The sequence below is a fragment of the Trichoderma camerunense genome (assembly GCF_050948025.1).
Source record: "Trichoderma camerunense strain CBS 138272 chromosome Unknown V8C40scaffold_5, whole genome shotgun sequence".
NCBI classification, from domain to species: Eukaryota; Fungi; Ascomycota; class Sordariomycetes; order Hypocreales; family Hypocreaceae; genus Trichoderma; species Trichoderma camerunense.
The window spans coordinates 1,145,280-1,170,160 of NW_028145365.1; the positions used below are offsets into that span (position 1 = coordinate 1,145,280).

The 24,881-nt window shown below is 50.1% G+C and overlaps 9 protein-coding genes across 9 annotated transcripts; 6 read left to right on the forward strand and 3 right to left on the reverse strand.

Annotated features, from left to right (window-relative positions):
- The first annotated feature begins 4,105 nt into the window (after positions 1-4,105).
- V8C40DRAFT_239222 (OPT oligopeptide transporter domain-containing protein) lies at positions 4,106-6,940 on the forward strand. The gene is made up of 4 exons (XM_083214594.1): positions 4,106-4,454; positions 4,520-4,677; positions 4,740-6,496; positions 6,567-6,940. The coding sequence occupies exons 1-4, from the start codon at positions 4,194-4,196 to the stop codon at positions 6,773-6,775; spliced, it is 2,385 nt and encodes a 794-aa protein (XP_083075613.1). The 5' UTR covers positions 4,106-4,193; the 3' UTR covers positions 6,776-6,940.
- A 512-nt stretch (positions 6,941-7,452) lies between these two features.
- On the forward strand, positions 7,453-9,017 carry V8C40DRAFT_239227 (NAC domain-containing protein). The gene is made up of 4 exons (XM_083214595.1): positions 7,453-7,591; positions 7,709-7,821; positions 8,047-8,220; positions 8,322-9,017. Exons 2-4 carry the CDS (start codon positions 7,770-7,772, stop codon positions 8,549-8,551), a joined length of 456 nt encoding a protein of 151 aa, XP_083075614.1. The 5' UTR covers positions 7,453-7,591; positions 7,709-7,769; the 3' UTR covers positions 8,552-9,017.
- On the reverse strand, positions 8,972-10,634 carry V8C40DRAFT_239230 (tRNA-specific adenosine deaminase). Its single transcript, XM_083214596.1, has 3 exons — positions 10,331-10,634; positions 9,979-10,250; positions 8,972-9,909 (listed from the first exon to the last, which is right to left on the reverse strand). The coding sequence occupies exons 1-3, from the start codon at positions 10,492-10,494 to the stop codon at positions 9,077-9,079; spliced, it is 1,269 nt and encodes a 422-aa protein (XP_083075615.1). The 5' UTR covers positions 10,495-10,634; the 3' UTR covers positions 8,972-9,076.
- Positions 10,635-10,808: 174 nt separating this feature from the next.
- On the forward strand, positions 10,809-12,502 carry V8C40DRAFT_239231 (60S ribosomal protein eL24). Its single transcript, XM_083214597.1, has 3 exons — positions 10,809-10,971; positions 11,252-11,395; positions 11,606-12,502. The coding sequence occupies exons 1-3, from the start codon at positions 10,921-10,923 to the stop codon at positions 11,891-11,893; spliced, it is 483 nt and encodes a 160-aa protein (XP_083075616.1). The 5' UTR covers positions 10,809-10,920; the 3' UTR covers positions 11,894-12,502.
- Positions 12,231-13,903, reverse strand: V8C40DRAFT_239235 (Redoxin). Its single transcript, XM_083214598.1, has 3 exons — positions 13,091-13,903; positions 12,797-12,999; positions 12,231-12,648 (listed from the first exon to the last, which is right to left on the reverse strand). The coding sequence occupies exons 1-3, from the start codon at positions 13,212-13,214 to the stop codon at positions 12,475-12,477; spliced, it is 501 nt and encodes a 166-aa protein (XP_083075617.1). The 5' UTR covers positions 13,215-13,903; the 3' UTR covers positions 12,231-12,474.
- A 1,419-nt stretch (positions 13,904-15,322) lies between these two features.
- V8C40DRAFT_239237 (FAD-linked oxidase-like protein) lies at positions 15,323-17,797 on the forward strand. Its single transcript, XM_083214599.1, has 5 exons — positions 15,323-16,000; positions 16,082-16,484; positions 16,565-16,783; positions 16,843-17,241; positions 17,302-17,797. The coding sequence occupies exons 1-5, from the start codon at positions 15,527-15,529 to the stop codon at positions 17,703-17,705; spliced, it is 1,899 nt and encodes a 632-aa protein (XP_083075618.1). The 5' UTR covers positions 15,323-15,526; the 3' UTR covers positions 17,706-17,797.
- Positions 17,798-18,551: 754 nt separating this feature from the next.
- On the forward strand, positions 18,552-22,089 carry V8C40DRAFT_286018 (RNA dependent RNA polymerase-domain-containing protein; the record flags this gene model as incomplete). Its single annotated transcript, XM_083222477.1, has 2 exons — positions 18,552-21,099; positions 21,170-22,089. The coding sequence occupies 2 exons, from the start codon at positions 18,552-18,554 to the stop codon at positions 22,087-22,089; spliced, it is 3,468 nt and encodes a 1,155-aa protein (XP_083075619.1).
- A 158-nt stretch (positions 22,090-22,247) lies between these two features.
- Positions 22,248-23,568, reverse strand: V8C40DRAFT_239243 (uncharacterized protein). The gene is made up of 5 exons (XM_083214600.1): positions 23,484-23,568; positions 22,933-23,422; positions 22,789-22,865; positions 22,509-22,717; positions 22,248-22,421 (listed from the first exon to the last, which is right to left on the reverse strand). Exons 2-5 carry the CDS (start codon positions 23,289-23,291, stop codon positions 22,350-22,352), a joined length of 717 nt encoding a protein of 238 aa, XP_083075620.1. The 5' UTR covers positions 23,292-23,422; positions 23,484-23,568; the 3' UTR covers positions 22,248-22,349.
- Positions 23,569-23,704: 136 nt separating this feature from the next.
- Positions 23,705-24,868, forward strand: V8C40DRAFT_239244 (uncharacterized protein). Its single transcript, XM_083214601.1, has one exon. The coding sequence runs from the start codon at positions 23,807-23,809 to the stop codon at positions 24,383-24,385; it is 579 nt and encodes a 192-aa protein (XP_083075621.1). The 5' UTR covers positions 23,705-23,806; the 3' UTR covers positions 24,386-24,868.
- Positions 24,869-24,881: the final 13 nt, after the last annotated feature.

Here is a 24,881-nt window from a genome sequence, read left to right on the forward strand (position 1 = left end):
CTCTCTCCACCTCTGTGTTGCTGGTAGAGGTAATCAGTCGAACTACAGCGTCCTGCGCGCCCTGCGCATGTCCAACAATGCTGTCGTAAGCTCAGGTAATATGATCAATGATGCATACTGCCTGGGACTTTTTTTTTCAGCTCTCCTACACTTTTCGCGTCATTTCGGCCGGAGAGATCACAATGACTGCAAAGAGAAAGGTGTACATGACGATATCTCCATCATTTGTCTTTTTAGAAGATCACGCACAAGTTCCAATGATGGTCACCTATAACCTACTGGACCAGGCTGCTTACAAAAGGGGCATGTTTTTGGCTACGCCCTAAGGCAAATTAGTCGACATATGCTTCAGCACGCCTCGGATTAACTAGAAGCATTTGGCAGGTATCAGCCGCCACGTCTTGGCTTACTTCTTGAGAGGGATGCCCCAGATCACTTGGCGATTTGCGTACGGAACTTGACATGGGGCTGGGCCTCTTGTGATCCAAGCTTGACACTCTCCGTACAATATTTCGTTCTAGACCAGAACCAAGATACTGGATGATTTGAGAGAAGAGGGCATCCAGCCACAGGGGGTTTAAACATTTCACCACCCGAAACAAGTGAATACGGAGAAGCTTCGGAGTACGGAATAGGCAATATCAGGTTGGAATTAGGCCTCCACAACGCTCAACTACAAAACAGAGGCGTCAGCTAGGTCACACAAAAGGACCTCCTGTTGCTAATGAAGCTGAGATGCTATTGTGCATACTGAGCTGCTAGCTTCACGACTATTAATGGACTTTTGGCCTGGAAAGATCCCTAGTGGGTGGCAATAGACCAGTCATTTCAGGTTCCTTTTCCCTCATCTGATGGGTTCGACACCAGTCAAGAAACACAGCTTAAGGTTACTTTTGCAAGCAACAGACGATTTACGGAGCACAAGGGGCTAGCTGCGAAGGCGTCTCGTTTCTCTCTAGCAGTGTGACACAGGCCCGACTGTATGTTTATGGTTCTCACCGTACTCCGTACTCCGAATACTACTCTCTCACTCACTCATTGGGTATGGGTGGGTGGTTGCATCGGACAATGAGAGCGGATAACAGCTTGCGGCAGAAAACAAGATCTTGGTTCTGGTTACAGCTGTTGTGTGACATAACATCACCCAAGCGGTTTCTGTCTTGTCATTCCGCAAGCCGATTGTACGGAACAACCTAAGCGAAGCTGCAGAAGTCTACCACACATACATAATACTATTTTGTCAGCTCTGCTATATTAAGCTGCACGCGATAACCCGGGACGAGGTTCGCTTCTAGCATGGGCTCCAGACATAGTACGAGTAGCGTAATCTGGCCGAGCAAAAGTGCATCTAAAAACAGTTGCCAGAGTTGGGTCTATGCCCTGGTCTAGTTCCAGCCACCCCGGCCCTAGCCTGGCCCGCCCTTGATGCAGGCCATGCGGGGGCAGCTGGATGCCGGAGGATTTGGACGAAAGCATGTTAACACGAAAGGCCACTGCCGTTGCTCAGACGGAGCCAAGTGAGAAATGGCGGCTCGGTGACGCTGAGGCGGACACTGGGGCACTTTTTGCGAGACATTGCCCTTGCATCCGAAATACTACTTGAACATGCAACATGATGCGGACAGAAGGACTGTAGCAGCAGGAAGGAGGTAAACGAGTGTCATAGTATGCTTCTTCTGACACCTGTTAACCTAAAGATCCTGCAGCAAGGATGAAGCAGGAAAGTGTTGTTGGTGTTGGTTCGTTCGCGTTCTTGGCCTTTGAGACGGAAAGCGGCCTGTCGGCGGGAGGGGGAGTACGAGAGTATGTCGTCAGTCAAGATAACGGTAAAAATGATTCGACGGCTATTATGACAACCACCAGAATATGCGGAGGTGAGGACCTTTTGGGTGAGGAGAGAGGAGGGGGGAGGGAGGGTGAGCATCACCGCCCGCCCGATACTATCAGTGACGAAAGAAGAGACTATTTGCTTTTGTATCGCGCGCCTTTTCTCAGGCCCTGGATGATAGGACGATTCCGCCGGCTCTGTGATGAGCGGTTATTGGGCTTACTTATTACCAAGCGCCGTTTGTTACAGGCCAAGTATCGGGTGAGCATGGATCGACTCTTGGCCTTGTTGCAGATATGGATACGGACTGTCGGTGTTGGCCCTACTCATCTCTGCTGCGGTATCGGCCGAAACAACGGAGTACAGTGTACCCTTACGAGATGCGATTTCATGACTGTGCTCCATGTCGGTATGATCTCTGCCAGTTACCAGCACATGGCCTCGAGAAGCAAAGCGAGCGGATAGTGTGATATTTTCTCCCTCCCTGTTGTTTCCACTGTCAAGGGAAAACGAGATATCATCAAGGCTGGGAGAAAAAAAAAAAGCTCTCGGCCCAATTACATTCTTCGTTCATGGATCCCGTTGCCAAATGCGGAGCCATGGCTTTCCCAAATTCGGAAATCTTTCCAAGCACTTATTGGCCTGCTGATAAGAAATGCACGGAATCGTTAATGCGGCCGATTGGGTTCCCATGCCATAGTTCTGTCGCCAATCCAGTATCGGGTGTTGGTGCTGCACCTCTGTAGAGGTGGTATGGGGACTTGCCTACAAGAACTACCCAGCTGTGGTTGCACAAACGAGGTCTTGCTGCAGGTGATGGATTCTGTGCTCACTTGGGAGGATTGCCTCATGGATACGATGATAAGGCGCCGTATGTACATACGCATACGAGGACGACCTGGCCAGACTCGACCACCCATTCCCAGATCGTTGGGCCCGGTTCTGGGGTAAAATTGCCACTCAGGCCGTTGTTTACGGAAACCACCAATTCAGAGGCTAACTTGGGATTCTTTTCTCCTTCGTCTTCTCATTTTATCTTTATCATTCTGCTTTACCATGTTTGGTCTTGAGGTCCGCCACACACAGGGATTCCCGATCAGCTGGAGTGGTCGTGTAATACATACAGAACGACTAGCATGGAGTATGAAAAACGAACGCCGCTCGCCACTAGGAAAGATGAGCCTATCCACTAGCCGAGGAACCAAAAGAACCAAAGGTACCAAAGGTGAGGCATACTTGGGCAGGTAGCGCGCAACGGCGCTGCGTCTCTCAATCAAAAGGGCCTCTGGGGGCCTTTTGGCAAAGCAGCTGGACTTGGATCGGCGAATGGCCACCAACCAAGAGCGACGGACACCCATACCATACCATACCATACGGTGCAATTGGTATGCAAAACCCCCGGTCGCATGGCGCGGCACCAGGAGTGTTTGTGGGCGTTTTTCCGTCCTCGGGAGAGTAGGACCGCATCAGGCAGGTGGGCACACATTGTCCAGGTCGAAGGCCTATCACAGAGCTCGGGAGATTTCTCTCTAAGGGAGGGGGACAATCGCCACATGGGCTCAAGAGCAGAGCAAAGGGACCTTTTGGAGAGAGCATGTCTTGGCAAGTGAGTGGCTGTTGGTCTGCTCACCACTTGTCTGGCTGGGCCAAGGGCTAACCCGGCACTAAAACCCATCCGAGTCAAGCGGGTTGTGTGCTGCTAGCACCTTGTTTCTCTTCAGACAAGACAGAGAGGCCCTGGTTTCTGGCCAGGGGATTCCCAGCAATCTTGTGCCTACCCTTGCTTAGCCAAGACTTGCCGCCCCAATTCTCCAGACTCTATCATGGCATTCTAGGCCAAGGCCAGACTAGCACCCGTGGCCCTAGTCCAAGAGATAGGCCGCCACCATCTTGTCAGGCGCATCTTCGTTGCAAAGGGTCCCTGCAGAGTCCAGAGAGCAGAGACCACCTCTTGATGACGGGCTGCAGATCGGGGAAAATTGGTGAGAGTGCGAGTACAAAGTAGGAAGATGCAACAGCTGTACAGCAAGCTGGCAAGGGGACGCAGACAGTATCACAAGCCTGGCCCGTGCTAATGTGAATCGGCTCAACCGACCAACCGCCCCCCGCAACCAGATAGCACCATCCCAGCACGCACACGGACAGTGGCGTTGCCATGTTGCAGAGCTGCAGGTGCTGTGCAGTCCTGGGAGGCGATCATGGCCAGAGTGCTATAAACATGCCGGGTCTCCCCCTCGTTGTCCAAGGCCTCTCTTCTTTTCTTCTTCTTCTTCTTCTTCAGATAAGCCCATCTGCTATTCTCTCGCACTCGGTTGCGTAATATTCACCACTCTTGACTGAAGTGGCAGCACGGATACCATCCAAGATGGGCTTTCGATTTGGCAAGAGCGACGCCCGCGTCGAGACCGAGGCCGTGTCCTCGGGCGTCGACGTCCTCCCTGGAGCTGAGAATGTCGAGTCTGAGCTCCGAAACTTCAGGAAGCAGCATCGATGGGATCCCTTCCTCGACATTGACAAGCTCGACAACATTGACGAGGCTTTGGCTTCGGGCAATGCCGAGAAGGAGGCGGCCATTGATGAGTCCTTGATTCAGGAGGACTCTCCTTACCCCGAAGTCCGCGCTTCGGTAAGATAGCATCGCCTTCTTTGAATAATTCAATCTTGTTGTTGTCTAACATTGATTGAATTCAGGTGCCGCCTACTGATAATGAGGTTCCTGTTGACACTATCCGTGCCTGGGTCATTGGTGCTGTCATGTGCACTATTGTTGCCGCCTGTAACATCTTGCTCACACTTCGCCGTGCTCCCATCACCATTACCTCTACTGTCGTGCAGTTGGTTTCTTACCCGTAAGTTGCCTGTTCCGGACATGATTGAAATTGTAAACGACTGAACTAACATTGTACTGCAGCATCGGTTGCTTCTGGGCCCGCGTTGTGCCCAACTACACATTCTCTGTCTTCGGACACACCTTCGAGCTCAACCCTGGTCCCTTCAACGTCAAGGAGCATACCATCATCACCATGATGACGGCTGCTGGAACTGCTGCTTCCTACGCTATCGACATTTTGCTGGCTCAGGAGATCTTCTACGAGCAGCACCTGGGCTGGGGCTTCCAGATTCTCCTCATCCTCTCCACTCAAGCCATGGGTTTCGGTGTTGCTGGTGTTGCTCGACGATACCTCGTCTGGCCTTCATCCATGGTCTGGCCTGCTGTGCTCATCACCACCACTGTCATGTACTCGCTGCACGACCACTCGCCCGCCGATCCGGCCATGACCAACGGCTGGAAGATTGGTCGATACAGCTTCTTCCTCATCGTCGCGGCTGGTACCTTCTGCTGGGAGTGGGTTCCTCAAGTTATTGCTCAGTTCCTCCAGCTGTTCATGTTCCCCTGCTGGATCGCCCCTAACAACATCGTTGTTAACCAGATCTTTGGTGGAAACACTGGATTGGGTCTCCTGCCCATCTCTTTCGACTGGTCCATCATCTCTGGTTTCCTGCTCTCTCCTCTCCAGACTCCGGCCTTTGCCATTGCCAACGTTTCCGCCGGCATCTTCGTCATGCTTCTCGGAATCATTGGTCTTGCTTATGCTGGCCCTGAGTTCTACCGCTATCTTCCCCTTAGCGCTAACCAGAACTTCGACCACTACGCTCAGCCTTACAACACGAGCCGTATCCTCAACCCTGACTTTACTGTCAACTTGACCGCCTACAGGGAGTATTCTCCTATCCTGTTGGGACCCGCCTTCTCTCTGTCGTACGGCATGGGATTTGCTGGTCTTATCTCGACAATTACCCACATTGTCCTCTTCTACGGCCCCGACGTCTGGCGTCGATCTATCGACTCTCGTTCCGAGGAACCGGATATTCACATGAAGCTCATGCGGAAGTATAAGGAAGCACCAGAATGGTGGTTCCTAAGTATCTTTCTCGTGTCATTTGGACTCGGGATGGCTGCATCGTTGGCCTGGCCAACGCATCTTCCCGCTTGGGCTTTCATTATCTGTATCCTCATTGGTCTCTTCTTCTTCATTCCCGTCGGTATGGTTCAGGCCATCACCAACCAGCAGACTGGTCTGAACATCATTACCGAGATGATTTTCGGTTACATGCTTCCCGGCCGCCCCGTTGCCATGATGCTGTTCAAGTCTTGGGGTTACATGATGACTTACAACGGTCTCACGTATGTGTCTGACATGAAAGTTGGTCACTACATGAAGATTCCTCCCCGCAGCATGTTTGGCGCTCAGGCCTTTGCTGTCATCTGGCTTTCCATTGTGCAGATTGCTGCTTACAACTTCCTTCGTGGTAACATCGAGGGTATTTGCACTCCTGAGCAGGCACAGGGTCTTACTTGCCCCAACGCTCGCACATTCTACAATGCCAGTGTTATCTGGGGTGTTATTGGCCCCAAGCTGGTCTTTGGTGCCGGTCAATTGTACTCTTGGATCAACTGGTTCTGGCTGATTGGCTTCGCTTGCCCCCTTATCCAGTGGATCATTGCCCGCCGCTACCCTCGCTCTATGGCCCGTTACGTTGTCTTCCCTGCTCTCTTCGGAGCTGCTGGAATGATCCCGCCCGCGACTACCTGGTACCTCGCCCAGTGGTGCATTGTTGGTCTCATCTTCAACTGGTACATCCGACGACGCTGGCTCGGCTGGTGGAGTAAGTCTTTTCTACGTAAACACCTTTCTCTTGTTTCGAACAGTTCAGCTAACCATCTTTGCTTTTACAGCTCAATATAACTATGTCTTGTCCGGTGCTCTGGATATTGGTACTGCTATCTGCACTGTCATTATCGGTCTTGGCCTGGGTCTTGGCAACGCCAGCTTCCCTGACTGGTGGGGAAACACCGTCATCAACAACAACCTGGATGCCAATGGCGCTGCCATTCTGCGGGTTGCCCCAACCTCGGGCCCCGGTATTGGACCGACGAAGTGGTAAGGGGAGGGTGTTGTTTGCCGGTGTATACAGTGGGGGATATTTATTGTATGAAATGGGGAAAATTTATGTTATGAGATGATGAAACGCTCTCTTTTTATTGAGATAATTGCTGTGGCATGTCTATATGATGTGTTGTGTCTGAATATACCCAATCTTTTGATTAACTTCTTATATGAGAGTCGCCTTGTGAACTGTTCGGAAGGATGTACAACTGAAATTAGTTTATGTCGAGTGGGCCGATGTTACCAAAGAAGAACTAAAGAATGTTTATACCTACTTCCTCGAATGTTATTATACTTGCAAGAAGCATACATGTAGTTCAAGTTGGCCTCGTGCACCTATTGGGAGCCGCCTAAGTTCTGCTTATATATCAGCTCCATAGCAGCCGGCCATAGTAACGGTAGATTGTTAGGCCTCGGCTCCATAAAATACGTAAAATAGCATCTCTTAACCTTCTTGTGTAGACGGCAAAAAATCATTGTAAAATTAAAATCTAAATTCGAATAAATGCTTTGTACTCCTCTTTATATAACAGAGCATAGACGCAACACACTCATACGCGGCTGCAATCCTAACTCTCACTTATACTAGGGCTGGCGGGGACTGATTACAGTAGCAGCGCTGATGCACGCTGCACGCAGAATGAGGGCATCATGCGACAAGCCGCTCGGCGAAATAGAAAATCCGCCGTGCGAAAAAAAGTCTTGGCACGCACAAAACCTACTCTTGCGGTTTGAATCATCGCTCATAATAGACGAAAGCCGACGGCGACGAGAAAATACAGTTCCTTTGACGCCATAACCCTCGAAATCCTCGGTATGTTGCACACGGCTCCGTTTTTCTGTTGGCAAGAGACGAAGCGCTTTTTTCTTCTCCATGTTTAAACAATGCGTGCGACGAAGCAATCCAGACTGATATCCAGGCGAAATCTAGCTCTCGAACCTTCAACCCCCCCGCATTTCCCACCCCTAGTCACCCTTCGCACACACACATCATGTCCGACGTCCAGGAGCGCCTCAAGAAGCTTGGCCAGGCCGGCCGAATTGGTACGTCTTTTGCTGATATGTGATTTTTGCGGTTGATGCTGGACTCATCTGCTGTTGCGATTAAGTTGAATTTGTCATCTAACACTCCTTCTCCGTAGGGTACGTTGTGTCGCCATTTCAAAAACATCCCACCTTTTTTTGCATGGAAAAATTTCCCACACAATCCGACACTCCTCCGCCCGAAAGCGTTCGAAATCAAGGTCAACTGACGATTTGTGCTGTGCAGTGGAAAGGGAACTCCCCGAAGACCGGTTAAGCGTGCGCCCGCTCGTTCCAACAACGATGACAAGAAGCTCCAGGCCAACCTGAAGAAGCTCAACACTCAGCCCATCCAGGCCATCGAGGAGGTCAACATGTTCAAGTCTGATGGCAACGTCATCCACTTCGCCGCTCCCAAGGGTATGCCTACCTTGCCACGATCCAACAACAGCCTCGGCTGAAGCACAAAATCACAAATGAACATAAACACAACGAAATACTGACATGAATCGTTTTCATAGTCCACGCCGCCGTCCAGTCCAACACCTTCGCCATCTACGGCAACGGTGAGGACAAGGAGCTCACCGAGCTTGTCCCCGGTATCCTGAACCAGCTTGGCCCCGACTCCCTGGCCTCTCTCCGCAAGCTCGCCGAGAGCTACCAGAACATGCAGAAGGCTGAGAAGGGCGAGGATGACGACGAGATCCCCGACCTGGTCGAGGGCGAGAACTTCGAGAGCAAGGTCGAGTAAGATTCTTAATTGAATCTGGAAAAAAAAAATCAAAGGCATGTATTTTGTAAACGGATACCTACAAAAGGAGCTGAAAGGAATTTCTTTGGCGGGGCATGTCTGGGGTTTTTTTTAGTTGTCGTTACGCTTTTCGAGCGGCGGGACGACAAAATTGGTTTTTCACGAGCCGAGAGACTGCGTCGGGATGGAGAGGATAATAATGGACACTCTCTTCCCCCTTCGGCAGAAATTCTGCAAGTTGCCAATGATGCTTTTTTTTTTTCTTTTTTACGATTACGGGTAACGCTTACACCCAGCCGGTATGTGCATATTTGAGGATTTGCCTGGCGTGGGAAAAAGCAATGCGGGAACGTCAATTGTGGTGACGGCGCAACAAGATGAAGGAGGCGGGTTTGTACAAAGACGCGAATTGCCTGGGAACAGAAGAAAAAAAAAATTGACCAAATCTCAAATGATGTAAAACAAACGTTGTCTGCATTGTTGCCCAAGAGATGAAAGCTTTCCGTCCGCACCTCCAGAGCCTGCCTATATCCCAAATCCCGAGTCTCCTTCGTTCTGAATCCAGCCCTTAAGAGCAAGTTGACGAACTTGAGCTTTGACCTGTCTCCGCTCAGCTAGCAATGGCCCGTCCTTGATGTCCTGGTAGCTACTAGCAGATGAGAAATGCTCCCGAAGCCCCCCATGACCGGCATTAGAAGCAGAGAGTTGATCAGAAAGCTCCTTTGACTTGAGCCACATCTGTCTCCTAGAAGTCTTGCTGGCACCTCTAATGTCAAACTGCTTCCTCCCCTGCAGCACACCCCCGAGAATTGTCTCCTCAAAGCCCGAGGCTGACCACGTAGCAGCAAGGTTGCTTGCCGAGATGACCTTGGAGCGAGCCTGCACCGCTCTTTTCGAAAACTCAAACTCTACAGTCGTGACCTCGACATTGAATGGTCTAAATGCGTATCCCTCTGCCCATTGCTTCCCAGCCACGGGCTTCATCCTGCCTGCGGCGGAAAAGGCTCGCTCACAGGCCGCTGCAGAGTACTGTGACTCTGGCAGAACAAGTGTATCGATGTAAGCGTTGGCAGGATTGACAAGCAGTGATGTTAAGGATGAGAGGAGCGAAGTACACTGCTTCAGAGCTATCTTGTCTGAGCAGGACTTTGACAGTGTCGGTGGAGCGTCCCCGCGAGCAGGCTTGCGGCGAACGACTCCCAGTTGAGAGAAGTAAGCACGTCCTGGAAGAGCTGATTCAGACTCTGAGATGGCAGATTGCGGACTGGCTGGAGTGGGAGTGGGAGTGGGAGTGGGGAGTTCCCATGGCGATGCATCTTCTTGAGCGGCCATGATGAGTTCCATGCTGGCATCTCCACCTAGATTCAGCGGACTACAATTAGCAACATGGCCTTTTAAAGTTAATTTCTGAATGGGATTAGACTTACATGGTGCTTCAGAGCAGTACATATGAAGTTTCACGCCATGTTTTACTCCAAAAGGCCTTGTGTATCGATCACTTTCCATTTCCATACCCAAAGAGTCGCTCTGCTGGAGAATAGCTTGAGGGTCATCACGGCTGCCATCAATAAGGCTCTGGCACTCATCCAACAGATAACGGTTAAACGTTCGAATGGCCAAAATCTCGGCATGCCAGTCATGGATAGCCACTCCCTTTGCGTCGCCCAGCTTCGATGCCGGAAGACACTTCATGCCAGTCCTGTGCTTTCGCCGGTTTAGAAAACGCATGTGACAAAAACAAGCGTACAGCTTATGAGAGGTTCTGAGTTGTAAGCTTACGCTAATGCTAGGCAAGTCAAGATCCCATCCTTTTCGGCGACGATGCCGCTCATGGGCACCCATTCGTGGAGGCCATTATCGCGAACACAGGGTTTCCTCTTAGAGGGGAGCTTCTCGAACTGACTTATGACGGCGCGGGCGATGAGATTGGCTCGAGACGTCATTTACCTTGACTTTTTGTGCCTACTGGTGATTATGATGGCTATAAAATCATGACTGTGAAACTGATACCAAATGCTGGGTAGTAGGTATGCTGTGAATACAAGTTCCGTCTAAATTGGAAGCATTCAACTGAGAGCAAATCCAGCCGCCGAAACAGGCAATTTGCTAAAGCCGAAGAACCCCCACCAAAACCCAATTCGAGCACCAGGTGAAAAATCACGTGAACAGCCCACTTAGCCCACTGCCGAGATTTTGGCGCGCACAAACGCCTGCCCTAGGCCCGGCTTAGTCATTTTGAACACACAGCGACCAATTCGTGAAATTGAACCTATCCACGGAACGGGCTGCTCATCTTTTTGTCAACGCCAAACTCACGGGTCCCCCATCCAAATACACCTTGTCGCCAATAACCCACACAACGCGGCAAGATGCGTACCTACGAAGACAGCTTCTCCGGCCAGAGGATCTACCCTGGAAAGGTACGCTGCTATTCTCATGCTTTCCCTTGGTTTTGATTTCGGGATTATGCGACGTCATGGGACTGGTTTCAAGGGACGACTACGATAGGAAGAGATGGGAAGAGGGCATGGGATCAGGACGCATGAGGGGCTATGCGGAGGAATGGACAGGATGTTGGGCGTGAATTGGGACGTCAAACATCAGAAGAGCCAGACTCAAAGTCCTGCTCGCATTTGGAGGAATCAGAAGCAAACGTCACTGTCGACGATATGGATGCTAACCGCACTTTTCTTCTCACAGGGTAAGATCTATGTCCGTGGCGACAGCAAGGTGTTCCGATTCGTCAACGGCAAGTCGGAGTCACTCTTCCTGCAGCGAAAGAACCCCCGTCGCATTGCCTGGACGGTTCTGTACCGACGACAGCACCGCAAGGGTATCTCTGAGGTACGCAATGACAAACGATGGAGGGCGAATCCCCCTGCCAGCCGCGATGATGGATAGAAGGGGAGAGAGGAAAAGGAGGGAAAGGTGTTGGCATTGACTTGTCCATGTCTACATCTACATCTACACCTTTTGCCGCCTCCATCTCTATATATCATCACGGTTGGAAGGAGAACTGGTAAAAAGAAACAGAATCGCTGACACCCTGTGCAGGAGGTTGCCAAGAAGCGCACTCGCCGTGCCGTCAAGGCTCAGCGTGCCATCGTTGGTGCTTCCCTCGATGTCATCAAGGAGCGCCGATCCATGCGCCCCGAGGCCCGATCTGCCGCTCGCGCCGAGGCCATCCGACAGGACAAGGAGAAGAAGGCTGCTGCTCAGGCCGTCAAGAAGGCCGAGAAGGCCAAGAACGCCGCCAACGCCTCCAAGGGCCAGGCCAAGGGAAATGTCAGCAAGCAGGGCGCAAAGGGCGCTCAGGTCAAGGTCGCCGCCCGAACCCGCTAAAAAATGAATCGACGGGATTAGGGGAGCGAGGGGAGAAGATGTTGTGTGCAGTGCAGCGCAGCGGATGAGCAAAATGAAACAAAGTATGGAGTCTGTGGTTCTTGTCTCTTTCCGGCCGGTTCTTCTACAATATCGGGTGTGCATGGAATGCCATAGGGTGCATTGGTAGTTGAGCAAATGACATACCGGTGCAATGGTTTACATAAATGGGAACTGTTGCTGCGAAAACAAAAACCGTCAAATCAATGCCGTGTCGAGTCTTGAGCCTTTTGAAGACTCAACTATGTGAACTGTATTTCCACATTTTCCAATGTGATGCCGGCTGATCTTTGACGATCTTCTTTATTTCATTCCACTTCTGTCATCCTTGCTTTTCCATTCAACACTACATCTTACAAGATTCATTCATGAACGCCGAAGCGACTCCGAAGCAGTCCGTGTGTGAATTATCATTTATTCTGTGGCGCTATCTAGCATTGATGCCTTAATCCCAAAACAAAACACCGAAGTGCCTTTTTATTTCCCTTTGTGTGAAAGATCTACAGCCAGAAAAGCCGAGAGAAAAAGAAAGTCCCTGTTTTTTACAGCTTGGCTAGGACAGCGTCAGCTCCAGAGACGTCGACGCCGCGCTCAGTCTCCTTGGCGGCGTAAATCACCTTGCCGTGGTCGACGGCGATGGCATACCGAGCAGTTCGGTCGCCCATGGTCCAGCCAATAGCCTTGCTGAACGCAAGCTCGGAATCCGAAGCGAAGATCTTTTGTGTTTTTTTGTCCGATTAGCTAATGTTGTCCCACAGAACCCCCAGCGGCGACGGGGTTTATGGGAGGGGAGGAGGGGTAAACGAAGAGGGAAGAATGTAAAAGAAGAGAGAGAAAGCGGGGGGTTTAAAAAAAAAAACTCACGATGAAGTCGTCCTTGGTGTAGTTGGCCTTGCCCCAGGCGGACATGACAAAGGGGTCGTTGGAGGCAATCACGACGACTTGCTCAACACCCTTTGCCTTGAGGGCATCGATGTTCTGGATGAAGCCGGGCAGGTGGTTGGCCTGGCATGTGGGTGTGAAGGCGCCGGGGACGGCGACGATGACGACCTTCTTGTTCTTGAATTCTGCATAAGAATGGAAGAAAAAATAATTAGTATGGCGTCGGAATTAATAAGCAGGGTTGGCAAGTTGGGCGAGAATCGAGGTGTGCCTTACCGGTGCTGGCATCAAACTTGATGGGGATGCCGCAGCTGGTGATGTCCTTGGTCTCGGGGGTGAAGGGGATGTAGCCAAAGGACACGTTGCCCGGGAAAGAATCGCCGACCTCGAGAACAGACATTGTGATTGTTGATTTGGAGATTTTTGGAGATGTAAGTGGTTTCGGAATGGTCGAGAGGCTAAGAAAATATGAAAGAAGCCGAGGTTAGTATTGCGTGATGGGAACCGATGGGGGAGGAGGGGCAGATTTGCGAGAGAAATAGAAATCGAGAGCACCGGGGAGAAAGAGGCTGGGGAGAGGGTAACGCACCGGCCTTTGTTTTCTTTTTCTTTTTTTCAATATATTGGTTCCAGCTCAAAACAAGGCTGGGGTATGTACGGTATACGTAGGTGGGTGTACGAGTATATGGAGAGGAAGAAGAATCGGGTCTAGATGCTTCTCGGCAGGCAATATATATGTATGTGTATAGATGGATGGATATATGGCCGAACGTGCATGTACCTGTGTACCTACCTCTTTGGATACCTGACCTGGCCCTGCCTTATCCTTATATACCGGCGGGCACCGGATTGTCGTAATATGGCATTTTATTTGGAATTTGCCATAATGCAGCATGGCGCGATGCGGAACCACGGCGGGGAGAGGGGATCCTCGATTTAGTAAGTGCAAGCAAGGAGGCCCGTACCCCTTACATACCTTAGTAGACTAATATTGGGGCTGAATATTGCCATCGTCGTCATGATAATGGGGGGACGTGTTTAGATTACTCTATTCTATTATATTCCTTGCCGCTGCGGCTGAGGTTGTGCTGTCTCATCTGTCTGAGACAAGCAGCAGAAAAAGAAAGGAAAAGAACACTACAAAACCTACTAGTGTGTCTAAAACTGCTGGGAGGGCTTTTTTTCTTTTTTCTTTTTTTCTTCCATTTTTTAATCCAAGTTGGGATAGCACAGCATCAGTACTAAGGTGCTTACTGCAGTGGCCTTTGCCAGAAACACCAACACCAGTCCAACACGCACAAGCACTACAACGCAAACAGGTATCACCGGCCGTATAAATTCATGCGATGGGGTACCTGATGGCGGGGTATTTGGATGGAGATGGACGCAAGGCGGGTCTCCGAGTCTCGGCTGGAGGCGTGATGACCTGGCAGTTTTTGCTTCCCTTACATGGACGTGGACAGCCCTAGAATCCGAAAGATTGATACTGGGATAAGGACCAATGTTGGCACTTTACGCAGGTATTACTTGCATTGGTCCTTATCTGGCGCCTGGAAATAGCAGCACGATGTGGTTCTGCTTAGGTATCTCAGATGTACCTACTGATGCACGAAGTGTCAATAGATTAGAGTAAGAGCGAGGATTAGATTAGCAGCTGACCGCTAGGCCAGATGCCGGTGGCAAGAGCGTCTGAGGCTGGCTGGCTTGGCTGCGTGTGTGCCTGCCTGTTCCTGCCCAAGGCGAACTTGCCAATCCCAGCTCCCTGATATTGAATAATGCACACCGAAAGTTGCACTCGTATAAAAAGCCAATTGCGAGGCTGAGCATCAGCACATTCTATCTTTTGTCTTACAAGGCAATTAGTCACCCCAAGGACCTTGGTAGCTGTGCTTTTCCGGGGCCATGGTTCACCAAGACAAAGGGCCATATGCCCTGGCTCTTCTTAACTTCAAGGTTGTTTCTCACCACCGCTCAAGATCTCGTGGCTTGTCGTAAAGTGCCCGCATCTCTTCATCTCGACTTGGTGTAACGGCTAGATCTCGGTTATCTTTGGCAGGCTAGGTAAGTTATGCTGTGCTACACGACCACCGCCGGGCTGCTCGTTCCAACGCAATCGATTTGCCCATTGCTTGGGCACCCCTCTCTCGAACCAGTTATCGGAGATGGCATTTGCATTAGCACCTACATTAGATGTTTACCACGTACATTAGCATCCTCGCTCATTAGTATCTTATGCTCGGGGGTAACACGGTAAATGTTTCATCCACCTTGATGCATTTATTGGTTAGTTGCCTAGGTTGGCAGGTTAATAGAGCCCATGGACAAGGACGCCTCACGACAGCCTTGCTAGATCAACCCCAAGACACGGGACCAGATGTCTCGCAACGCCCATCAGACGGAATAATATCGCTGGAAAGAACAGTAAGACGCCCGGCACTTGGCTCCGATGGCGGGGGATCAACATAACTTCCATTAGCTCTTATGCACTATTACCCGGTACTCGAGAAATGTAAATTAATCCATGGTACGAGAAGGTACATACTTGGCATGGTAGGACTGACGGCGGGGTTGTACGGACAAGTATCCGTAGCCTGAACTCGTACATGCATGTCTACCGCTGGATTAAAATCTCATTGCCATAAACCGCCGCTGCTACTGCTGCTGCTACATCCCTAGAGGCTGCACAGCTGCATTCAGCCCATTTGATCCAAAATGCCTGCACGACCTCTGATACAGGCACGGGCCTTGTTGCGGTACACTAGGCCCGGTGGCGGCGCCTCCAAAGCCCGTGTACCTGTACTTGCACCGCCAACAGCTGCTCTCCATTGCCGAGGTTATCGCGCCTCCTCCAGACTGCTTGCTTCTCCCTCTTCCTCTTCCTCATCATCTACTACAGAGACAAATACCAGTCCTGGTTCAGGAGCATCGCAGGGCTGGTCTAGCGGGACTGTCTTGGCCATCGCTGCAGCAGCGGCTGTGAGTGGTTGGGGAATCTCAAGCCTCGTTTCTGGTCAAAGCCACAGCGGCCCCCAAAGCAAGGCTAAGAGTAAGAGCAAGAAAGCCAAAGATGATGAAGACGATGACAGTGATGGCAATGGAGCCGAGAAACGAAAGCATGATGGCATTCTGAAAGTGGCCAATGAAGATGAGGAAATTGGCTTTGCCAACCGTACTGAGATGAAGGAGGTGAGTTGTTGAACGGCCATATTCGTCTGGATCACTGTTGATAGACATATATCTCTAATGAATATGAAATCCCTTTTATAGGCCATCTCAGACATTGTTTGGGAGCTTGGGAATGAAAAGGACATTATATCTACAGATCCAGACGATTTGCATGCCCACGGCTACTCTAGCTGGTCTAGTGTCAACCCAGATGAACTGCCTGTAGCCGTGGCATATCCTCGAAACACTGAGCAGGTTGCCACCATTGTCCGAGTCTGTCACCGCCACCGTGTTCCTGTCGTTGCTTACTCTGGAGGCACCAGTCTCGAGGGCAACTTCTCGGCCCCTTATGGAGGTGTTAGCATTGACTTTGCCTACATGAACAACATTATCCAGGTCAACAAGGACGACATGGACGTGGTTGTGCAGCCCAGCGTCGGATGGCGAGATCTGAATACTGAGCTCGAAAAGCAGGGCACTGGTCTCTTTTTCCCTGTTGATCCCGGTATGTCCTTACCAATACTGGCACTGCTGCTTATGTTGAAGTCAAATCGCTGACTGGCTTTCGTTGTCACCGAATCTCAGGCCCAACCGCAAAGATTGGCGGCATGATTGGTACCAACTGCTCTGGAACAAATGCAGTGAGATATGGCACCATGAAGGACTGGGTCATCAATTTGACTGTTGTCTTGTCTGATGGCCAGATCATCAAGACGAGACGGCGGCCGCGCAAGTCGTCTGCGGGATACAACCTCAACAGTCTGTTTGTGGGCTCTGAGGGCACGCTGGGCATTGTCACCGAGGGTAAGCAAATCCTAGACTAGAAACTCATCTCAGTGTATAGCTAATGTCTGTCATTATAGCAACATTGAAACTGGCCGTCGTCCCAGAGCAGACGTCTGTAGCCGTTGTCAACTTCCCTAGCATCCGCCACGCGGCATCAGCAGCTGCGAGCGTAATGCAAGCCGCCATCCCAGTGCAGTGTCTCGAGATTATGGATGAAGTGCAGATGCGAGTCGTCAATCTGAGCGGCTTCACCTCGCCCCGGGTCTGGGTTGAGAAGCCGACGCTCTTCTTCAAGTTTGCAGGCACCAAGGCAGCCGTCCAGGAGCACATCAAGCTGGTGGAAAAGATTACAGAAGCCAACAAGGGTGGCGACTTTGAGTTTGCAAAGGACAAACAAGAGCAAGAGCTGCTCTGGTCCGCTAGAAAAGAGTCCCTGTGGTCGATGCTTGCGTTGAGAAAAGAAGGCGAGGATGTTTGTGAGTTTCTCTTTGCTTCTTCACACCCAATCATCGTGGATGCTAACATTGTTTCCGTAGGGAGTACTGATGTAGCTGTGCCTTTTAGCCGGCTGGCAGACATCATTGAAATCAGCAAGAAGGAGATGGACGAGCTAGGCCTATTTGCCAGCATCCTCGGCCACATTGGTGATGGCAACTTCCACGAGAGCATCATGTACAACAAAGAAAACGAAAGCGAGCGAGCCAAGGTCGAGGCCTGTGTCAAGAACATGGTCCGCCTGGCCATTGAGATGGAGGGCACCTGCACGGGAGAGCATGGGGTTGGATGGGGGAAGAAGGAGAGTCTGCTGTGGGAAGTTGGCTCAGAGACTGTGGGAGTCATGGCAACCATTAAGAAGTCCCTTGATCCGCGATGGATTCTGAATCCAGGAAAGATTATGGACGTGCCGTGGGAGCGGCAAGACAGCCACCACGATGGCTAGCTGAGAATAGGGGCTGATGTGCTGGATGTAGATACTAAGTAGATATAGATAGCAGACATCAAAGGATCAATACAGTAGACATTAAACTGGGGATATATTCAGTCGATGTGGATCGACATGGCAAACGTGAATTGATGTAGTGGTAGACATGAGTAGACTCAGGTAGTAGATCTACTAGAAGTCGATACAAAGACCATCTCAGATATAGACAAGTCTAGTAGTGAAAGTACATCTACATCTAGTAGCTAGAGGTAGATCTAGTAGAGGTGAATAAATCTAGTAGAGGTGAATAAATCTGGTAGATGTAGATAGACTTAGTAGATGGATATAGATCCAGTAGCCAGAGATAGACCTAGAGTCTTATCCAACAGCCAAAATAGAGAGGCATCTAGACTGCTGCATCAAATTTAATTGTCAATCTGGTTCAATAAACAAGCTCTTGCACTTATGCAGCCTGCCATACTGCACCTGACAACTTTTCCCCTGTGGCAACCCCTCCTGCCTCCTAATTCGCCTCTCTCCACCTTCGCAGCTGCAAGAAGCCTTCCCACCTGCCTGCAACTGCCAACTCTGTAAATCCCCTCCCTAATATAAGGTGACTCTTTCTTCTTCTCTTCTTCCTTTTTCTCCCTCTTTCACCCCAAATCAACACACAACGAGGTGAGCTCTCTTCTTTGGCCCTCATCCCCTCTGCCCTCTTCCCCCCCTTGGTCCCCCCCTTCCCCCCTCTTTGCAACAACAACACTGCTTTGGAAGAGCATTTTTTGCCCAAAGCGGTGAGGTATAGACTATATATATCCTTCCTTCATCGCGGCCCTCGCTGACTTCGAACCTTCAAACAGCAAGATGGCGGGCCCAAGAAAGTGGCTCGCAAGTCGGGCCCATCCCAACGCTGGGTACCCGACCAGAATAACGACCAACCTCTGGTCGTTGGATTTCGGCACACTGACTGGCCCGGAGACCATGAACATCAACAAGACAGTCACTTCTCACTGTGGCACCAACACCATCAACGCCGAAGTCGACGTGTTGTCGAAGCGTCTTACCATTTTTTTCCCGCTCCGGATCAAAGTAACGGAGACGGATTTCACGACTCGAGAGTTCAAACTCTCGGCAGATTTGAGTCTTATCAAGACTGTTTTACACGTTTCAAACGAAAATGACCGAGAATCACTTGTTCTTCGGTTCCCTCTCCCTCCACAGTATTTCTGGAAGACTCATCCCTTACCACCAAATTCTCTTTTCGCTCGCAACCCACCAGATATCTGGAGAAGAGCAACAGACATAACTGAGGACGATACAGTCCCGAAGAATTACCCAGTGTCCTTGAACAACACCAAGTCAGACCCAGCATACTTGGAAGTTGGTCGTTGGACTGCTTTTCGCATGACTTTTAATACTACAGCCGACGCCACGAGGTGGGCTCTCGGACACATGAAACTGGCCTTGGAAGATCTCAACATCAAAATCCAGGTCTGTGAGAATTTTCAAGTTGACACTTCCACCACTACCATGTGGGATTTTCTCGATCACCCCCAGGAGAACAGTCAAGGAGATGCACTGGCTCTTCTGCAGCCGTCAAAGTTTCCGTTCGTTCACCTAGACTTTGGTGTCCGATATCAGCTGGAAGTATGCGTCGGCCGTAGGGTGCTCAATGAGCACACAATCTCACTGGAATTCCTCCAGAAACTGGCTGAACTGGATCCCATTGACGCCAAGCGCAGGCTCGAGTTCCTCCTTGACCAAGGCGAAGTCATGTATGATCCCAAGAAACTCTTCGCATGGTCAGCTGCCGCATCATACGTACCCAATACAAGAATCCCACACTACTGTGTGTTGGCACGCAAAGCTGCCATCACCCCAACTACCATCCTGTTGAGCTCTCCCATCGTCGAGACCTCAAACAGAGTTCTCCGCTACTTTAATCACATTCAGGACCGCTTCTTAAGAGTACAGTTTGTTGAAGAGACAGAACTTGGCCGCATAGCCATGAGCTCTCGCAATAAAGAAGACGTATGGAAGAAGATATTCAGGACCTTGTACCAAGGCATTCAAATCGGTGATCGCCGCTACGAATTTCTGGCATTCGGCAGTTCGCAACTCAGACAGTGCGGGGCGTACTTTTTCTGTCCGACAGATCATATCTCATGTGATGATATCCGTCGGTGGATGGGAGAAGTCGGTCACATCAGAATCGTCGCCAAGCATGCTGCAAGGCTAGGCCAATGCTTTTCTACTACACGAGAGATGAGAGGCCTTCCTGTCCCAGATGTCCGACGTATTCCTGATATTGAAAGGAATGGTTATTGTTTCACTGACGGTGTCGGTATGATATCCGAATTCATGGCCCGGATGATCATTGAAGAAATGACCTTGGATGTCTTCACCGAACCATCAGCATTTCAATTTCGCATGGGTGGGTGCAAAGGCGTGTTGGTAGTCTGGCCCCAGGCCAAGAAAGGAGAAGTCTACATTCGTGAATCTCAAGAGAAGTTCAAGGCCGACGTCAAGGGTCTAGAGATTATCAAGTGCGCCAAGTATTCTTCCGCTACTCTCAATCGACAGACAATCACCATTTTGGAGTGTCTCGGTGTAACCACACAGGCCTTCTTGGACGTCCTGGAGAAACAGATTGGCCTCTACGAGGAAGCAATCAAGGATAACAATGTAGCAGTGGATATTCTGACAAAATGTGTTGACGAGAACCAATCTACTCTAGTCTTAGCAGAGCTTCTGCAAGCCGGCTTCAAGACAGACACGGTCCAAGAGCCATTTGTAACAAACTTACTTACTCTCTGGAGGTCATGGTCTTTGAAGCTGCTCAAGGAAAAAGCCAGAATTCCTATCGAAAAAAGCGCCTTTGTCTTGGGCTGTGTTGATGAGACAGGTACTTTGAGAGGCCACTCAAACTCGACCGAGGGCACCTCAGATAAAGACGTCAACAAACTCCCCCAAATCTTCTTGCAGGTGTCAGATTCGAAAGTCTACGACAAGACCACTGTAATCAAAGGAGTTTGCGTCGTTGGGCGAAATCCGTCGCTGCACCCAGGCGATATCCGAGTGGTAGAGGCAGTCGACATACTGGAGCTTCACCATCTCAGAGACATTGTTGTTTTTCCTTCAACTGGAGATCGACCAGTCCCCAACATGCTCTCTGGAGGAGATCTTGATGGGGACGACTTTTTCATCATTTGGGAGCCCACTCTAATTCCTGACGAATGGAATCACCCAGCCATGAACTATTCCAGCCCCTCGCCTGAGAAACTTGAACGCGACGTGAATGCCGACGATCTACGAGACTTCTTTGTCAAATACATGCAGAACGACGTGCTTCCGCTCATTGCAACGGCTCATTTGGGACTCGCAGATTCTGAGGGGCCCAAGTCGGAGATTTGTAAGTAGAGACAGCACCGATTTAAATCTCTCAGCTGTTCACGATTGTAGACTGACGAGTCTAACATTAGGTCTACGTTTGGCGGAGCTTCATTCACAGGCTGTCGACTATCCAAAGACTGGCGAGCCTGCGGAATGGAATCCAGCTCGGCATAATCCACAGGAGTGGCCACATTTCATGGAGAAAAGGGTCTGCTACAAATCGGAAAAGGCCCTGGGACATATCTATAATAGGGTAATCAAGCAGTCCATTCAGTTTCGGCCGGACTGGGAAAACGCCTTTGATCAGCGAATCATAAACAGGTTTCAGCTAGACAACGCTATGCTCAAGGACGCCAGGAAGATCAAGGTTCAGTATGATATTTCAGTGCGACGGATCTTGCTGCAGTACAATTTGGAGACCGAATTCGAATTATATACCTCTTGGGCCATGTCAAAGCCCTCCATCGGCAGCGATTATAAGCGACAGGAAGAGCTCGGAAAGGAGTTTGACGCAGTAAAGCAAAGATTCCGCGACGCATGCTATGAAGCAGCCGGCGGCCACAACGAGGCTAAAATTGACAGATTTGTGGCAGCCATGTACAAGGTCACAGAGGAGGAGATTAAGATTGCGCTGTTTGAGCATCACCGTGGACCAACAAATGAGGGCGGTGTAGTCGTTCCAGCCCGGAGGCTTGAGCCCAAGTCAATGCCGTTCATCAGCTTCCCTTGGATTTTCCCCTGGGTCATGATTCGTGTTGCGTCTGATGGAAAATGCAATCCCAAAAAATCTATACTCGCCGCGGCTCATCAGCGGGTGCCTGTCTCCTTGCCTCCTATTACCCCGTTGGCTCAAGAAAACCGCTCTGAAGTCAATAACGGTAGCATTGGCCAGGTGCCCCAGAATGGGACTATGAGCGATGGTAATGAGGATACATTGGCCCAATTTGAAGAAAATACGGCGGCAACTTCAGCTTCCTTGACTGACTTTGGTGGGTTTGGCCAATTTTAGGGTCGTTAATACGTAGTGACTTTGTTCTCCTCTATTCCCGTTATCGGAAGATTTGGTCCTTCTTGTGCCCTGTTGAGGCTTATTTCGAAAGAGGTAGAAGCTAGGCATCGCAGTGGATGCATCTCAGGACCTCAATATTGGAGGGAATTGCTTAATAGGCCTGTAATTCATATGCATGCTAATCAATTTAAATACAAGCAATCCCGTGCTCAATGCCCAATATGGTGAATTCGTATTTCTCCGTGCCCAGGTGTATCGTTTCATCCCCGACGCACACATAAATCGGTTCTCAAAACCCATTTTTCTCCATCTTGAACTTCCCGGCCCTCGTGCTACCGTATTTTACTAAATTAGCATCGGAAATATCACAGACGAAGAGAAATTAGCGAAAAGAAGAGGATTGTTCTTGGTCAACTTACCAGCAGACAATCATCGCCGTGCTTGTGCAATAGCAGCATGCCCGTCTCAAGCGATACTGCGATTTCTTCAGCAGCAGACCTGCGGTCGTGAGGATAAAAGACTGTCTCGCCACCAATACAACCCTCGGCAGAGGAAGTGAGGTATAGAAGGAGCGTCCAAGTGGTTTTGACGGGGACAGAGTCAAGAATCAGATTGTTGGAGTCGTCGTCTAATAAAGCGACAGGTTAGTTGACTTGATTTTTAGAGCAGTCGAACTTTGCAAATATGGGCGACACATACAATGGCAGTCAAAGTATTGGCCCTTGGAGTAGCGGTAGATGCGAATGTTTGGGTTGAGGCCTACGGGCTCGCCGCCCCTGCAGAGGTTGAAGAGAGCGAGTTAACATTGCGCAGATCGTGTGTTAGGTGAATGAATTGGCGTACCACAGGTCTTTTATGGCTTCATTCTCCAATATAACTTCCTTTAGGCCAGTGGTCTCCCATAATCGGAGTGCAAATGCCGGATCATCAATCTGGAACCTATCATTGACGCGGACTGCCTCTCCCTTCTTGGGCCGCGACGGGGTTGTCTGCAGTGGCAAGGTTTTTAAAAATGCAACGTAATCGCGGCAGAGGGAGCGAGGGAAAAATGAAGAGAGTAGAACAATGTTGGAAGTCGCGGGATGAAGCTCTGGGTACAGCTCGACGACTGGCAAGGGTGGTTTAAAGACAGGCCATGATGGCGGAGGTGGAGGGGCGGCTTGAGCTGGTGCGGATGATTTGGATGATTTTGATTTGGCCATTTGAAACTGAGTGAGCTTTTGATGAAGGTTTTGAAGTAGAATGTGTTGTAGTTGTATGTGATTGGAGAGTGATGAAGCGTTTATATAGAATGTGTATGGGCTCAGTCGCTTCTGGTTGGGCCTCTGATGACCTGAAGCAGCCGATCAGCGCAAGGTTACGACACTCAAAAGACTTGGTCTCAAGATACATACTCAAATCGAATTCGTGACTAACGAGAATAAATGCAGATATAACAACGGTTGGTATTTGGGTTCAGTACTGAGGATGCTGTCAACCGAGCACTCGTTTTGGGCAGGTTCCGTCGAGTTGTTAGTGTGCAGCTATCCGAATCGGTCGGGTGACGCCTACAGTGATACGGGCGACGAATATGCACTAAGATGCGAAAATTGCTTCTATCAAAACTAACCTCAACCACCATCTCATGGACGTACTACAAACTGCCAGCAACGGGAGACAAATATTACAAGCAGAACGGAATTGAGTCATTTGGAAGAAAAAACGAAGAAATCCAGTTATGCTCTACGGGGTCGGAACATCCACCATGTCTCAGGGATCGCCGCAACCCGCACAAGCCACGCCCCAAGAGGCATCACAACCTCAGTCAGTTCGCCGCCAGCCGGATATCAATGCATATTCGGCGTCATGGAACCGCCCTCTTAAGCAATTCAGCCTCTTCTTCCTCGGCGCTGCCTTTACCGCGGCTTCAATAGGCGTGTCTCGCCGCTCAGTGGTCCGTCGCCAGCGCGATTCTTTTCCCAAGTTCTACTCATCCAACACCGTGGGCCCCCAAGAGGGCGCCAATTCTGAGGGCGCTGTGCTGGGCGCACACGCTTTAGGGCTGGCAACGCTCAACGTATCCAGTTTTGCGGTGATGCTCGTAGGGGGTCTGTCATGGGCGTTTGATTTGAGTTCTGTGGAAGAGTTAAGAACGAAGACGAGAGCTGCGCTGCAGAGACCCGGTGGAGAGGTTAGTCCGGAGGATGAGAAGGAATTTGAGCAGATGATGGACAACTTGATGGCCAAGCTGGGGATGGATAAGGCTTCAGTACAGAGTGCAGGCGAGGGAGACAAGAAAGACGAAGCTAAGAAGTGAAGATCCGATCTCTGTTCAACATTCAACCTCTTTTATTCTTCTGCCATGACATTATCGAAGCAGGGTACGGCGCCTCCTTTGTTCAATTGGGAAAACTTCTTTTTTTACATGATGGCGGTATTTGATACTTGGAAGAGACGCGGCACGACTTGCCGGATTGGCGATTGCGGAGCTTTGAGACGATGAAAATCTGGATATCGACGATGCGGCATTCGATATCCACATGTACAATTACAACCTCACACGACTTTATTCTTTTATCACGATGATATGGGCTGCACTGTAGAGTGCTTTGCATTACTTGTACAATATAGGGGCATTTTTGGGAAAAGTATATCATCAATGGCACCTTGTTGGCTACCTAGTACTTATCTTGAGTTGTTACCAAAACTCGCAATTTCTGTTTTCTGTGCCAGGTAATGATGGGATGCGAATACGATACGAATACGACATCATTTCCTTTTACAGCAGGAACGAGCATGGGAATCAAAGTGAT